Raw genomic sequence first — 16,754 nt, 5'->3', positions numbered from 1 at the left:
TGGTAACATAGGAATGGCTGACGATCGTGAAGTCCAAAGTGCCGTCGGCAAAGATGTGAGCAGACTTCGCTGCTGCGTGGCGTGCCACAATGCAGCAGACTCTCTCAAGATGAAGGTCCTGAATTGCTTGCACGCCATGTGCGTCCCGTGTCTCAGACAACATTTGAGCAAAGACGCGACGGTGTCATGCTTCAAATGCCTGACTATGGCAGCATCAGGTATGCCAGGAGTACGACTACAAGACTCACTCGCCGACTGGCCAGTTCAAAAGGTAGAGGTCAGAGGCAAGGAAGGTAGCGAGCTGCAATCAGATCATTCAGAGAAACAGCACGTGTGCCAAAGCCTAGAATGCGAGGGAGAATCTTCCCCAGCTACCTCGCTATGTGTCGACTGTGGACTATACATGTGCGAGGGACATGAGAAACTACATTTGATGAAGAGAAGCTGCCGTGATCACCAACTCCAGTCACTACACACTATGCGAACGGCAGTCGACCAGGACGGCACAGTCGCTGATTCAGAATTCCTCCATTGTACCCTGCACCCTCGATTTCCAGTGAAATCCTACTGCAAGCAATGTGAACAGTTGACATGTGAGAGGTGCTGCGAGCAGCTTCATGCCAGGTGTTCACTGAGCGTTGAAGAGATTACCACAGCAGCTGAGAGAAAACGATCTCTGTGGAAATCGCTGCTAAGTGATTGTAGCGACTCGTGGAGGGAGCATCTCAGTGACATGAATGTCCACGTTGCAGCACGCACCGCAGAAATCAATGAGAAGGTGGAGGCATTGTCAGAGGAGATTGTAGCTGATTTCAATGCTCACATCAAAAACCTGCAGCACAGACAAGAAGATCTTCTGAATGAGCTGGACGCTCGGCGCTGGAAAGCACTGAAAGACCTGGAGAACCAGTCTGGCATTGTGGAGAAAAGAGCGTTTCAACTGGATTGCTGTGAGCATCTCGTGCAGAACCTTGGCAACAGTAATCTCTTGACAGCAGAGAAGATCCTACAGACACAGATTAAGGATATTGTCAATAGCAACGAGGAAGCTGATGCCAGTGATGATCATCTAGTGGATGTTGATTTCACTGTATCCTACCGTGCATTTGCAACGGATCATGGTGAGAGGAAGCGTACATCAGAGCTTGGACGTCTTGTCGACTCTGCCTCCTGCACAGAGTCAGTGTGGAAGAATACTGTACGTGTGCAGCCAGTGTTCGATCCATTTAGCTGCAGGCCTGCACAGTTCTCTCTATCGAGCGATGGATATGCAGTATCGCATACTGGTGACGATTGGGACACAATCTCCACACTGGGTAGTTATTGCCATGGCGTGGTGGAGTGTTCAGTCCAGATCAGTGGCCGTAGCGATGGGATCTTCCTTGGGGTCGTGAAAGAAAGTTGCAAACCGCTGGAGCCATGTACAGAAGAGAGGCCATTCTTGGGTTGGTATAAGTTAAGGTACAACGAAGAGTTCAGTGTAGGCAACAACACAAAGCTTGGTCAGCCATGGCAAGATGGTGACATCATAGCACTGCGGTTGGATTGTGATCAGCACACACTGACAGGGACACACCAGAGATCTGGGCGGAGTGAAACCATTGCTGTACCCAGAGAAAAGCTGTGCTTTGCTGCAGAGTTGTGGGCCAGCCGCATAAGGTTTTTGCCTTGACACAAGTCTGTGGAGTTGGACATTACTCTATTTCTGCATTGTCGTAATCAGACACCTGGACTGTGTGCATCCTTACAGTTACACACATTGAGGCTTGTCTGGTGCTAGTGCAAGTTTATCTCTACTACACTGTACAGTCAGCAATGCAGGTCTGAACAACATGACATTGTATCCATACACCATGATGTGGCTAGGTTACAGTACTGCTAATGTACATGTACAGGTAGATTCAACATCACTGTGATACGGTCCAGTGTCATCTTTCCACCTTCACAGGCCTACATTGTACATGTATTTCACTCTCAATATGGGAGCCAGCAATGTCAGTGGAATATCTCCTTCCATAATAATTATAACCATGCGGTGTGCTACATGTATGTATGTCACTGTTGAATGGTACATGCAGTAGAGCGTGTCGGGTGTGTGGTCTTTGGCTACTTCTGTGCCTGTTTGCTTTTATTTAGCATGGGACTATTAGGTGTGTGCACATTTTGATTTTGTTGGAGACATTTAGCTTGTATTCTGTGGACTTCAAACTCTCTTCCCTGTACAAACAATATTGAATACTGATCTTCCGCGCAACTGCTTGATCTGGTGGCATAGATCCCAAGGCCTTGACCCGCATGATTTCCCCAATGCCTTATCTCACACCATCTCATCTATTGTCAGACTCATAGTGATTGTAGAATACGGCCATGCTGAAGATCAATCAGTTACGTGAGTACTACCAAATAACCCCCCCCCCCCCCCCTGGGTGTTATAAACTCTTGGTACTACTTGCAGCACCTAAGTCCTTTACCGGCCCATCCCCCTTGACCCAGCGCCTCTCAACCAGACGGCATGCAGGCCTATGAGAATATTCAGTGCGGCCGTGTGCTTCATTACGCTCCTGCTCAGGCTGGCTGAATTTTGATGCTGCCGTGGTTCCCCAGCAGTGACCAGCTGCGACTTCACATGGATACTCGTGTACTACAGTAAACCGTCTCCTCCGAACAAGGGATGACAAGGACGTGAAGAATTGGCTGAGCAGAGCACATTTGGAATGAAGATGGCCGGGTAGAATCCGTTGATAAGTTGACTGTTCATCTTTAGAATCTCCCCCACATTGTATTTCTCGCAGTTGTGCACTTTGTATCCAGACATTCTCAACTGCAACATACAATGGCCTTGCACCTCCGCCGCACCCCCCCCCCCCCCCCCCCCCCCCTCTCTCCGGTCCCCATAGGTCTGAGTACAATCCAGCACATCTGGGTGTCTGTCTGGTCATCTATCTTGTTCCAAGTAACGCCTCAGCATATCTCTATAGATCACGGTACCGGTATGGAATAAGAAATGACCATTCATTGCTGGGAACCCTGGGGCATTTCCTATTTGGGCATCATCTTCCAGTATGCCGCTCTGAAAAATATCGGATTTTGCGATATGGCAGAAATTTAAGGCCAGGGACCAGGGAGTCGTCAAATATTTGACGACTCCCTGCCGGGGACCTCTTCGCAGAGCCTAATTTGTTAGACAGCTGTGCATAGCCCAATACCATGCTCTACTTCCTCCACATAGGCTACCTGCTCTGAGTAACACCTCTACAAAACAAATTCTAGCCTTGTTACCCCTTGCAATCTTCCACAACCTTCCGCGGACTGTGGATTTCGTGTAAAATTCATTGTGAGTATGATGAAATGACAAACTGATCTGTCCAAGGATGTCCCTCTTTTGCAGCTTCAACGTCACAGCATAGCACACCCCTACCGAGCAGGAAAAACAAAAGATAGTACAGCTGTAGGGGTATTACTAATCTGAGTAATCTCACTACTCCATGGCCTGTAGACGTGCAGTGCACTGGTCACTGTAACCGCATACTTCGTTCGTCGCGGTGCTACTAATGTAGTAATGAACTGTTTTTCGTCACTGCTCACTGCTGTGAGGACAAAGAAAGCGTTTTTCTTTCATTGTACAAACCTGCATCATTGAAATGGCTGACGATCGTGAAGTAGTTCATACTGCCGTCGGCAAAGATGTGAGAAGTCTTCGCTGCTGCGTGGCGTGCCACAACGCAGCAGACTCCCTCAAGATGAAGGTATTGAATTGCTTACACGCCATGTGCGTCCCGTGTCTCGGACAACATTTGAGCAAAGATGGAACGGTGTCGTGCTTCAAATGCCTGACTGTGGCAGCATCAGGTATGCCAGGAGTACGACTACAAGACTCACTCGCCGACTGGCCAGTTCAAAAGGTAGAGGTGAGAGGCAAGGAAGGTAGCGAGCTGCAATCAGATCATTCAGAGAAACAGCGCGTCTGCCAGGGCGTGGAATGCGAGGGAGAATCTTCCCCAGCTACCTCACTATGTGTCGACTGTGGATTATACATGTGCGAGGGACATGAGAAACTACATTTGATGAAGAGAAGCTGCCGTGATCACCAACTCCAGTCAGTGCACACAATGAGAACGGCAGCCGACCAGGACGGCACAGTCGCTGATTCAGAATTCCTCCATTGTAGCCTGCACCCTCGATTTCCTGTGAAATCCTACTGCAAACAATGCGAACAGCTCATATGTGAGAGGTGCTGCGAACAGCTTCATGCCAGGTGTTCACTGAGCGTTGAAGAGATTACCACGGCAGCTGAGAGAAAACGATCTCTGTGGAAATCGCTGCTAAGTGATTGTAGCGACTCGTGGAGGGAGCATCTCAGTGACATGAATGTCAACATTGCAGCATGCACTGCAGACATCAATGAGAAGGTGGAGGCATTGTCAGGGGAGATTGTAGCTGATTTCAACACGCACATCAAAAACCTGCAGCGCAGACAAGAAGATCTTCTGAATGAGCTGGACGCTCGGCGCTGGAAAGCACTGCAAGACCTGGAGAAGCAGTCCGACATTGTGGAAAAGAGAACGTTTCAACTGGATTGCTGTGAGCATCTCGTGCAGAACCTTGACAACAGTAATTTCTTGACTGCAGAGAAGATCCTGGAGACACAGATCAAGGATGTTTTCAATAGCAACGAGGAAGCTGATACCAGTGATGATCATCTAGTGGATATTGATTTCACTGTATCCTACCGTGCATTTGCGGATGATGGTGAGAGGAAGCGTACATCACAGCTTGGATATCTTGTTGACTCTGCGTCCTGCACAGAGCAAGTGAAGAAGAACGCTGTACGCGTGCAGCCAGTGTTCGATCCATTTAGCTGCAAGCCTGCACAGTTCTCTCTATCGAGTGATGGATATGTAGTATCGCATACCGGTAAAGATTGGGACACAATCTCCATACTGGGTGGTTATTGCCATGGCGTGGTGGAGTGCTCAGTCCAGCTCAGGGGGCATGGTCATGGGATCTTCCTTGGGGTCGTGAAAGAAAGTTGCAAACCGCTGGAGCCATGTACAAAAGAGAGGCCATTCTTGGGTTGGTATAAGTTAAGGGACAACGAAGAGTTCAGTGTAGGCAACAACACAAAGCTTGGTCAGCCATGGCAAGATGGTGACATCATAGCACTGCGGTTGGATTGTGATCAGCACACACTGACAGGGACACACCAGAGATCTGGGCGGAGTGAAACCATTGCTGTACCCAGAGAAAAGCTGTGCTTTGCTGCAGAGATGTGGGCCAGCCGCATAAGGTTTTTGCCTTGACACAAGTCTGTGAAGGTGGACATTACTCTATTTCTGCATTGTCGTAATCAGACACCTGGACTGTGTGCATCCTTACAGTTACACACATTGAGGCTTGTCTGGTGCCAGTGCAAGTTTATCTCTACTACACTGTACAGTCAGCAATGCAGGTCTGAACAACATGACATTGTATCCATACACCATGATGTGGCTAGGTTACAGTACTGCTAATGTACATGTACAGGTAGATTCAACATCACTGTGATACGGTCCAGTGTCATCTTTCCACCTTCATAAGCCTACATTGTACATTCATTTCACTCTCAATATGGGAGCCAGCAATGCTGATGGAATATCTCCTTCCATTACACCCATGCAGTGTGCTATACGTATGTATGTCACTGTTGAATGGTACATACAGTATAGAGTGTCGGGTGTGTGGTCTTTGGCTACTTCTGTGCCTGGTTGCTTTAGCATAGGTGTGTGCACATTTTGATTTTGTTGGAGACATTTAGCTTGTATTCTGCGGACTTCAAACTCTCTCCCCTGTACAAACAATTTTGAATGCTGATCTTCCGCGCAACTGCTTGATCTAGAGGCATAGATCCCAAGGCCTTGATCCGCATGATTTCCCCAATGCCTTATCTCACCATCTCATCTATTGTAGACTCATAGCAAGAGTACATAACCTCTGTGCAACGGCGATCCAGCTCTGTGTAGGGTCTTGGTCGAGCGGAATCGGATCTTCTGATGTCATGCGTACACTTCACACCCGCGCAAGGCCGGTCTCGAGGCAGGGCACCATTGTTTTTGATCCAAGAGTACCCGCGACTCCCCGGGTTCCCCTCAGATGTGTACGGTATTATGACGCAAAGATCCGATTCCGCTCGACCAAGACCCTATGCAGAGCTGGATCAGGCGTTGCACACTTTGGGGGGTTATGTACTCTTGCTCATAGTGATTGTAGACACGGCCATGCTGAAGATCAATCAATACTACTTGCAGCACGTAAGTGACTAAGTCCTTTACCGGCCCATCCCCCTTGACCCGGCGTCTCTCAACCAGACGGCATGCAGGCCTATGAATATTCAGTGCGGCCGTGTGCTTCATTACGCTCCTGCTCAGGCTGGCTGAATTTCGATGTTGCCGTGGTTCCCCAGCAGTGACCAGCTGCGGCTTCACATGGATACTCGTGTACTACAGTAAACCGTCTCCTCCGAACAAGGGATGACAAGGACGTGAAGGCTGAGCAGAGCACATTTGGAATGAAGATGGCCGGGTAGAATCCGTTGATTAGCTGACTGTTCATCTTTAGAATCTCCTTGACATTGTATTTCTCTCAGCTGTGCACTTTGTATCCAGACATTCTCAACTGCAACATACAATGGCCTTGCACCCCCCCCCCCCCCCCGAGGTTTGAGTACAATCCAGCACATTTGGTTGTCTGTATGGTCATCTACATGTATCTTGTTCCAAGTTTGTTTGTTTGAAGTTTTATTTTACATCGCAAACCAAACGGGCATTGATGCCCAATATTATGATGGCGATAGAATAAAAAGTGTAGCTCGATAAAGCTTCACTTGCGAAAATGAGAAAACAGTCAAAAGTAAGTATTTGTACCGGTAATTACAAGTCAAGTTCGAACGAAGTAACAATCAGGGAGAAATAGGAAGATGAGGACCTATGCCAGAGGGAGGTGCTATTCGGCCATATTAACCGTAGAAAAACACTTTCAGCAATCTTTTAAACGGGGTTGGACGACGAGCGGACGTGAGTTCCTGTGGCAGGGTGTTCCAAAGCTTCACGGCGGAAACCAATGGTCGGCTGTCGCCAGATGTTCGCCGAGTTAGCGGAACAACGTATTTGCAATTGTCATTGCCACGGGTGTTACTGGGAGGTTGGAGGGCTACTCTATCTTTCAGAAGAGGGCTGATGCTGCTGGTGTGGACACGGTGCATAAGGAAACGGAGTTTGCATTTGGCACGTTCAATTACAGGGGTCAGGGAAAGGCGAGTGTATATAGGAGTGGTATGGGACGGGAAGGGCAGATTGGCTACGCAGCGAACACATCGCTTGTCGAGGACAGTGAGCTGGTGCCGCTGCTGAGCCGTGAGGGCAGAGAAGAACGCGTTTGATCCATAAAGCATGTCAGGAAGTATAAGGGCAGAATAGAAGAGGAGCGACTGGCGTTCAGATAGCGACGGGCGGATGGTTCTCAGGGTGGTTAGCTTCTGGGAAGTTTTACGTACTATGCTGGAGACCTGCGCGTCCCACCGAAGACAGGAATCGATCTGTAGGCCCAGAAAGCGAGCAGTGGTGGTCTGGGTGAGAGGCGTCCCGTTGCAGTTAACGTTGAGTTCCAGGGTACTACGGCGTGATGCCTCAATGGCTAAGACCTGCGTCTTGTCAGGGTTTAAAACCAGGCCTTTCCCGTGTAGGTAGTCAGCCAAGTTTGACACAGCAACTGATAAGACTTGATTTAGGGTTGCTACGGATCTGCTTGCGGTGTCGAGAAGGATGTCATCCGCAAACAGCTGGGAGTGTGCTGGGCTGGTGACGCTATGGACGTCCATGGTATATAGTGAAAACAGCAAAGGACCCAGTACACTACCCTGAGGGACTCCACACTCGCATGCAGTTAGGCCCGAGCACTGCCCACTCGCCAGAACTACTCTCTGTCGACGGTCCGTGAAGTAGCTCGCAAACCAACGCAAAACAGTCGAAGATACACCCAAAGCAAACAAATCTTGGATCATGAGCTGGTGCCGTACTTTATCGAATGCCTTGCTCATGTCCACTAGTACTGCGCCAGTATGTAGCTGGTGGTCTGCTGACGACAGATAGCGGTCCATGGCCAAGGTCAAGGCATCTTCCGTGGAGTGTTGTGGCCGGTACGCAAACTGATTGGCGGGCAAAAGTGAATGGGTTTGTAAGAAGTCACACAGGCGTTTGTGGACTATCTTCTCCAAGATCTTCGATGCTATTGGCAGCAAAGATATGGGACGGTAATTGCGAGATGCGTTCTTGTCACCAGACTTAAATAGGGGTCGAACATTTGCAATCTTCAGGGAGACGGGCACAATGCCAGACGAAAGGGATGCATTAATTAATATGGATAGCGACGGGGCGAGGGCTGCTGCACAATGCTTCAGGATGAATGCCGGAATACTGTCGCTGCCCTCAGCTTTACGAGCATCGAGTCTCACGAGAAAGGTGAATACCTCCTCAACACTAGTGGCCTGGAATTCCCGCAAAGGTTCCCGTGGTGACGGACCACAAGGTAAGGATAGCTGCACAGGTCTACTTGGATCGGAGACTACTCCACTGAATTGCTCGCTGAGTGCTGCTATACTGACAGAGGGTGGAGTGGGAGTTTTGGTCCGGCCGCTGAGCTCGTTTATTGTCTTCCAAGTGAGGCGCGCATTTGCCTGACTCCGTGTGAGAAGATTCTTGTAATACTGGGCCCTGAGGCGTCGGGACATTCGCTTAGCCTCGGCTCGTGCTGATGTGAATACAGTTCGTAGATCCATGTCAGTCGGCGAGGCTCGCCAGCGACGATGTGCTGCGTTGCGAAGTAGAATAGCGTCGTGGAGGGCAGGTAATTTCCAAGGACAGGGCGTGCGGGAGGAAGATTTAGGCCGATACGTTCGGACAGGAGCGTGCTCGTCCAAAACGGAAACAATCTTGTCAGTCCAAGAATACCACATGGCATCCACAGTCTGAGCGGTTGAAAAATTCTCCAGGTCACAATGATGCAAGTCATGAGCGAATCGGTTCATATCGATCCTTGCAAGGTTACGACCGCACTTGACAGCAGGAGGTTCCATAGTGCACTTGAGAGGTAGGTCAATTACGACCGCAAAGTGGTCGCTGATGGTACAAGGGAGAACCGTGCAGGAGGTTATCGCTCCATCCACAGCTAGGGCGAGATCCAGTGTTGTTCTGCTGCCGTGGGGGGCAATGCGGGTAGTGTCCTGCACCTTGTTGCAGATATTGAACTGGTCGCAGAAGCGATGTAAATTGTCGAGCTGAGGGGCTTGGCGCCGGCTTACGTCGACATTGAAGTCGCCCGTTAAAATCAGCGGGGACGATGGCATTGACGCCGCTGCTGTGTCAACTGCGTTGGACAAGTCCTGCCAAAATTGTACTGGCGTGCCTGGAGGTCGATACACTCCTCCTAGGAGAATCCGGTTTCGATGACTTCTGATCTCCAGTAGCAAAAGTTCTATGTTGGTGTGGTCTCCCACCACTTGTGCTTGAAAGCGATTGTGGACATAGGCTGCTAGGCCACCTCCATGACCGGGACGATCCCTCCGGAAAAGTGCATGGTTAGGTATGCTGAGCAAGCTGTCTGCGGTAGAGCTAGATAGAAAGGTTTCCGCCAGTATCATGATATCAATGTTTTGAGATCGTATGAAATCCTCAACTTCATGCTTTTTATTAAGAAGGTGGCACACATTGAGGAACCCTACTCTAAGATTAAGACTAAGGCCGTTGTTGCTGTTTGATAAAGGGGCTAAATTAGGGGTGTGTGGTCTAGGATGGAATGGGATTGCATTAGGGTTTAGTGGGGTGTCGGCATTCATGATGTGGCTGAAGCTGAAGCTATCTTGTCCAAGGCGAATCTCCACTCTCGTGCACGCACCTCCGCTGGCCAGAAGTCTTCCTGCAGGGCTTTGTCGATTTGATCTGCTGGGATCACGACATGTGCGTACGCCAGTAACGCCTCAGCATATCTCTATAGATCACGGTACCGGTATGGAATACGAAATGACCATTCATTGCTGGGAACCCTGGGGCATTTCCTATTTGGGCATCATCTTCCAGTATGCCGCTCTGAAAAATATCGGATTTAGGGATATTCCAGAAATTTAAGGCCAGTGACCACTTCGCAGAGCCTACTTTGTTAGATAGCTGTGCATAGCCCAATATCATGTTCTACTTCCTCCACATAGGCTACCTGTTCAGAGTAACACCTCTACAAAACAAATAATTTTGCTAGAATTTAATTCTAGCCTTACAAAAGTGCAGTGCGGATCGGCTATACTATAGGGTTGTCGGCTATACATGGTTAGCATTTTACCGTTCACGCTATTTCGACGGTCGGCGTGTAGAGGGCGAGTCTACTGTTTTTGATGTGTTTTCGAGACACAGGTAGCAGTTCGGCTTCTGAGTCCTGACTCCTGACGCAACGATAGACGTGTGAGGTAACCCTAGTTAGAATCTTACCGTTTCGTTCTCCCGCTAAAAAGAGCTTTCTATCGTCGAAACGGTACCAAACCGGCGATATTTTGGGTTTGGGGTACGAGCACCGTTGGATCTAGCGCGTGAACTGTAAAATGCCATGTCTACTTTAGAGGGTTTGGAAACGTGCCTCTAATCACGCGTACAGCAGACAATGTTCTTTTAACAATTAACTCCCAGTATCGAGTCAGCGAGAATCGGTATATTGCTCACAGGAAATGGCAAGGAGATAGTCCAACGAAGGAAGAATTCTACGTGCAGAGACAAACCACAAACTACTGCCAGAAGTCCAGAAGTGGAAAAAGCAAGAAGAAGAAAGCCTGAGCCGACTTTCAATGCCCGAGCTAGATCCTCGTAAAGGATACTTGGTGGAACAACAACAAAACACATGTATACAAATATGGTAGAGTACATAAGCATGTAGCAGAGTTCGCAGGAAGTGGTACATCTGCGCAACGTTCCGAGGGTCATGCGTAGCATGGTACTCTACGTAGCCGACAATGGCAACATGATAAAGGCTACATCCTGTAAACAAAATGTTGCCGCGCAGAAGCTTGAGAAATGTACAAAATTACGAAATCGCGGAACGAAAGATAAATCGCAAGAAATCCGTGCAGGCACTACAGATACTCCCCCGCCAGTGTACAAGCAGTAGCGGGACACGATAAGAAAGGGAAAGACACGGAAAAGGAAAAGCCGAGAAAACATTAATTAAACAGAAAAATGAACGCGCCGAACAAATGGTTTAGCAGCAGCAGAAAGGGGAGAGCTAGGAACAGCAATGGAAGAAGCAACCGCAGCACTGAGACTGGCAGCTCCATACGCGGGTTTCACGCGGTCAATGGAGATGGTGTCCTCTCGACCATTCAACTCAACCACCAGGGACTTGGCCGAACGGGAAAGAACACGATGAGGACCGGTATATGGAGCTTGGAGTGGCTGACGGTGTTCATCAACGCGGACGTAAACATGAGTGCATGTGGAGAGGTCAGCACTGACAAAAGGGACCGGTCGGGCCTGAAGGCGAGTGTCAACCTGAGCTGGTCGGATAGAAGACATCGTGTCCCGAAGACGCGCAACATACTCAGCAGTAGGCACCCAGTCGTCGTTGGGAGTGGGAGCGAGGAAGTCGCCTGGGAGACGGAGCGTTGAACCATAAACGAGCTCGGCAGAGCTGCAGCCGAGATCAGTCCGGAGAGATGACCGGATACCGAGGAGAACGAGAGGCAGTGCAGCGACCCACTGGTGCGGCTGTGGTTGCGCTTTGATGGCGGCCTTCAGTTGGCGGTGGAAGCGCTCGACTAAGCCGTTAGCCTGCGGATGATAGGCAGTAGTACGACAGCGATTAGTACCAAGAAGATGCATTAGCTGCTGGAAGAGAGCCGATTCGAAATTCGAACCACGGTCAGTCGTGATGACAGACGGCACGCCAAAACGAGCAACCCATGTCGACACGAATGCCATGGCAGTGGTCTCTGCGGTAGCATCGGTAATGGGCACGGCTTCGGACCAACGGGTGAAGCGATCGACACAGGTCAATAAATAGCGGAAGCCCTTGCAAGCCGGTAGCGGGCCGACCAAATCAATGTGAATATGGGCGAACCGTTGATCCGGAGGAAGGAAACGGGCGAGTGGGCTCCGTGTATGGCGGTGAACCTTGGTCCGTTGGCACTCGGGGCAAGTACGAACCCAGTGCTGGATATCACGCTGCATGTGTGGCCAAATGTAACGCTGAGCAATCAGGCGGCGGCTGGCTTTGATGCCGGGATGTGAGAGCCCATGCAGGGAGTCGAACACCTGGCGACGAAAGGCCACAGGCACGTACGGACGTGGTGTGCCAGTTGAAGTGTCACACACCACGGGACGGCTGGACTCGGGAACGGTGACATCCTGGAATTGCAGAGTGGTATCTGAAGCAGAACGGAGACGCTGTAGGTCAAGGTCCGTGGTTTGCGCAGCAGTGAACGCGTCATAGTCCAGTGGTCGGACGAAGAGGGAGTCCACTGAGATGGAACGGGACAGAGCATCAGCAACACAGTTTTCGGTGCCGGAGATGTGCCGTAGATCAGTGGTGAATTCGCTGATGTAAGCCAAGTGCCGGCATTCGCGGGGTGAGCGCGTTGGCGAATGTACACGTATCGCATAGATCAAGGGCTTGTGGTCCGTGAGGATGAAGAACTCCCGACCCTCGAGACAATGCCGAAAGTGCCGAACGGCATGATACATCGCGAGCAGCTCACGCCCGAAGGTACTGTACCGCGTCTCAGCAGGCTGGAGAATACGGCTGGAGAATGCTAGGGGCTGCCATGTGTCGTCTACCTGTTGTTGGAGGACGGCGCCAATGGCAACATCCGATGCGTCAACGGCAAGGCTGAGGGGAGCATCAGCAACAGGATGAATGAGTAGCGTCGCCTGTGCTACAGCGTCCTTGGTGGCCTGAAAGGCGAAGAGTGCCTCAGGAGAGAAGCTGAGTGCAGCGTTGGCGGGCTTGGCCGAGCGAAGTAGCAAGCAGAGAGGTTGAGTCAGCGCTGCACAGTGTGGGACAAATCGTCTGTAGAAGTTCACAAAGCCGAGGAAGAAGAAAGCCTGAGCCGACTTTCAATGCCCGAGCTAGATCCTCGTAAAGGATACTTGGTGGAACAACAACAAAACACATGTATACAAATATGGTAGAGTACATAAGCATGTAGCAGAGTTCGCAGGAAGTGGTACATCTGCGCAACGTTCCGAGGGTCATGCGTAGCATGGTACTCTACGTAGCCGACAATGGCAACATGATAAAGGCTACATCCTGTAAACAAAATGTTGCCGCGCAGAAGCTTGAGAAATGTACAAAATTACGAAATCGCGGAACGAAAGATAAATCGCAAGAAATCCGTGCAGGCACTACACTACACACACAAAAAAACGGTGCAGGCTTACCGCCGAAAATAGCATGAACGGTAAAATGCTAACCATGTCTTATAGCGATCGTATTCTCAAATTCATTTTCGTAAACCACCCCTTTCTATACATATCGGATCGGCTATAGTAATAATTATATCGGCTATAATGATACGATTTCTTTGTCAAAATGATTTCATTGCATACATTTTTCATCGGCTATAGTGATGATCATAACACACGAGTCACAGAAAAACCACGCGTCTTGATTGTCGTAACTTAAAGTTTCATGCCATATAGCAATCTTCAGACAACTGATTACAGTGATGCACAGCTAGTATGGTATTTATACAGCAGCATAGGAAGGAATCTGTGGAGGTTTGAGGTCTGGTGGGTGCAAAAAGTCCTGGATGGAAAATGTGCCAAACTCACGTGGTCCGTGAGTGAGAAAAGAAATATGATATGGCAGGAAGGCAAGCAAGGCTGTGTGAAAGGATGATAATGATAATGTGGCTTGCCTGTAATCACAATCATGCAGGTGCAAGATGCCACGCACTTTGGTAAGCGCTTAAAATAAGTTGGAGGAGGGGGAGATACTTGCTCTTCAATGCACCAACAAAACAGGTGCAAGATGGAAATTTCCACGCGCTGTGATGGCTATAGGTGCTTAGAATGGGCGAGGAACATGAAAAGAAATTACCACGATGACGCGACGTCAAGCGAGGCTATATGCAAGATACCACACCCATAATTAGAAGGGCTGCAGACGGGTGCAAATGGCTGTCGCGCGTCATGTAGCTGCAAGTCAGGTGACTCCGTACCCACCAAGCAGGAACTAACACACTTGGCAGAGTGCCTGCACTTTGATACGAGCTCCGTTCGCTTGTTGAGGGAGGTGCTGCGATCGGATATGCTCATGTGATATTTCTCTGCGATACATAGGTTGCAACGCTTGGTGACATTGGTGTAAGCCCGTGCACGTTCCTTGATGGACCAGCCAATCTCATAGGCCTTGTTCTGGCGTTTTAGGCTCCAGACATACTTTGCCAGCTCCGTACTTGCTTCATACCGCTCGTGGCGCAGCGACGTCATATGATTTCCATACCTGGACTTGAAATCCGGTGCCGACATTCCGGTGTATGTCTTCAGGGCACTGTCCGACGTTACTTCGGCCTCATACACCACATTGGTCGACTTGCAATCACCTTTCAGTGGTTAAGATGCGGCGACTCGGCAGTTGCAGGGACTCTCTCGTGCTTTGGTTGCATCATTTTCTTGTTGTGGCCTTTGATCCGCGTTTCCATGTTAGGCATGCAGCTATAGCCGACTTTCAAGGTGTTTCTGTTGAAGAGCTTTCGCAGTTTGGCGTTCTTGGGGAAATGCTTGCTTACTAGTGCGAGAAACTGGCCTCCGATGTTTGTCCTGACATTGGCGCTATACGGAGGATTGAACCAGATGATGTCTCGCCCGCGTTTCCTCTTGCGACTTGACTGGGTGTTCACATCGTCGTACACAAGCACTCTGGGGTGGCCACTGGCAGCTAGCGCGTCGGCGTACTCAGGCACGGCTTCCTCAAAGACTTCCTTTGAGCTGGAAATCATCGCCAGACGCTTGTTGATGCCAACGGGTAAGCTCTTCAACACCTGCGGTGGGTGGTTGGACTTTGCGCTTACGTAAAGCGGAGTGTCGTTTGGCCTTGAACGTACCGGATTCCAGGCACATGGTTATATCCAGGTAGTTGACCGTGCGCAGGTTGCTTTCTATCGTTATCTTCAGGCCGCACGACTTGAATACTTCGATTATTTGTTTTCTCACTCTGTCCGCTACGGGTCCACTTGCATCCTTCAGCACTGCAAGTCCATCATCACGGTAGAGCCCCACCGACGTCCAGTCCAGGTGCACAGCTAGCTTGTGGAGGATGTAGGCTCCAACGACTTCACAAGCCTCCGCACCGTCGTAAGCACACATGGTAACGTCGAACATATCACCTCGGTCTTTCTTAGACCATGCCTGACCCTGGGCAAATAGCAGTGACTTGCGGGCATGCATAATGACATCCATGTCGTCGTCGCTGACCTGCACATGCTGCTTAGCGAATTCCAGGGCGTCCTGCAAGAGCTCCTTCGTGATCGACGGGTAGAAATTGACAATAGGGAGGTTTAGTCCCACGTAATCCGTGGGTACTTTACGTGTGTGCACCACGTGATATATACTCAGTGACCCACGTACAGACGTTTTCTGATTCACGACATACCGTGTATGGAGGCTCACCCACGTTCCGCCAGAACGTGGGTGAAAATCAGATTGGAGCGCATTGTGCGAGCTGTGAGGGTGCTCAGCTGAAGAAGTTTCCGAAGCACGAAATCAAAAATATTGGATGAGCTTCTTAGGCCCGGGTAGCTTCGTCTTTGACCAGGTTTGGGCCTTTCGCGTCATGCTTTTGTTTGTTCCGTGTGACTAAACACAACATTGCAACGTGGGTGCCCTTCATCCACTTTACGTGGATCACCCACGTACGCGTTTCCGTTACGTGGGAACTAAACCTCTCTAATGTCAAATACTACAAACGTATGGCGCTTTTTCTCCTCTATGCTCTTGAACCAATTAATTACATCGGCCGTGCTTCTCCAAAGCATCGCCCCTGTAGCGTCACGGAGCTGTCTTGTGATGTTGGCTAGGGTGCTCTTGCTGACGACGCCTAGCTCACTTTTTGCTGGATTTATTAGGCACGGTGGAAATTCTCTTTATGGTCTTTTAGCGTTATGAAACATTCGGACTTGGCGAGATCCTGTCCGCTATGTCAAGCCGTTCCGCGATTTCCCTTGCCTCCAGGTTGATTTAACTGTACGCACCCTCCGGTGCATGCTGGTACGTCTTGGTGATGTTGTCGTGTAACAGTTTTTTGTAGTTATCGACCGTCGTACTATACAGGTTGCGCGTCTTGTCGGCGGGTACTATCACGTCTGGCGAGTTGCTGATACGCTGCAGGTCTTTCTTCATCTTTGCTTGGAGGTCATTTGTTGTCGCTCTGAAGCTAATGTTTTCGATCATTTTGTACAAATCCTCCTCAAACGCCTTTAATTCTTCCACCTGCGGAGGGCAGTTCTTAGTCTTGAAGCCCTACCGTGCCGCCTAATAAATCCAGCAACAAGTGAGCTAGACGTCGTCAGCAAGAGTTTTAGGGACGAGAGGGTGAATATGGAGAGGTATAAGTCTAATATTACCTTCAGCCTCGTGAATATGGGCGAATATTCACTCGACTTCAGGTAATATATACATACACGCATGTGTCAGGCATACCTAAGTATGCATATCGCCTGTAGTAATAATTATATCGCCTAGCCGCTA

The 16,754-nt window shown here is 49.7% G+C and overlaps 1 protein-coding gene across 1 annotated transcript; it reads left to right on the top strand.

Moving 5' to 3' along the window:
* Positions 1-3,641: 3,641 nt before the first annotated feature.
* LOC135816541 (transcription intermediary factor 1-beta-like) lies at positions 3,642-5,758 on the top strand. Its single transcript, XM_065329736.1, has 2 exons — positions 3,642-4,914; positions 5,754-5,758. The coding sequence occupies exons 1-2, from the start codon at positions 3,642-3,644 to the stop codon at positions 5,756-5,758; spliced, it is 1,278 nt and encodes a 425-aa protein (XP_065185808.1).
* The last annotated feature ends 10,996 nt before the right edge of the window (positions 5,759-16,754 follow it).

This window comes from Sycon ciliatum, chromosome 5 (assembly GCF_964019385.1).
Source record: "Sycon ciliatum chromosome 5, ocSycCili1.1, whole genome shotgun sequence".
In the NCBI taxonomy this organism is placed as follows: domain Eukaryota; kingdom Metazoa; phylum Porifera; class Calcarea; order Leucosolenida; family Sycettidae; genus Sycon; species Sycon ciliatum.
This window is presented reverse-complemented; position numbering and strand designations above follow the sequence as displayed.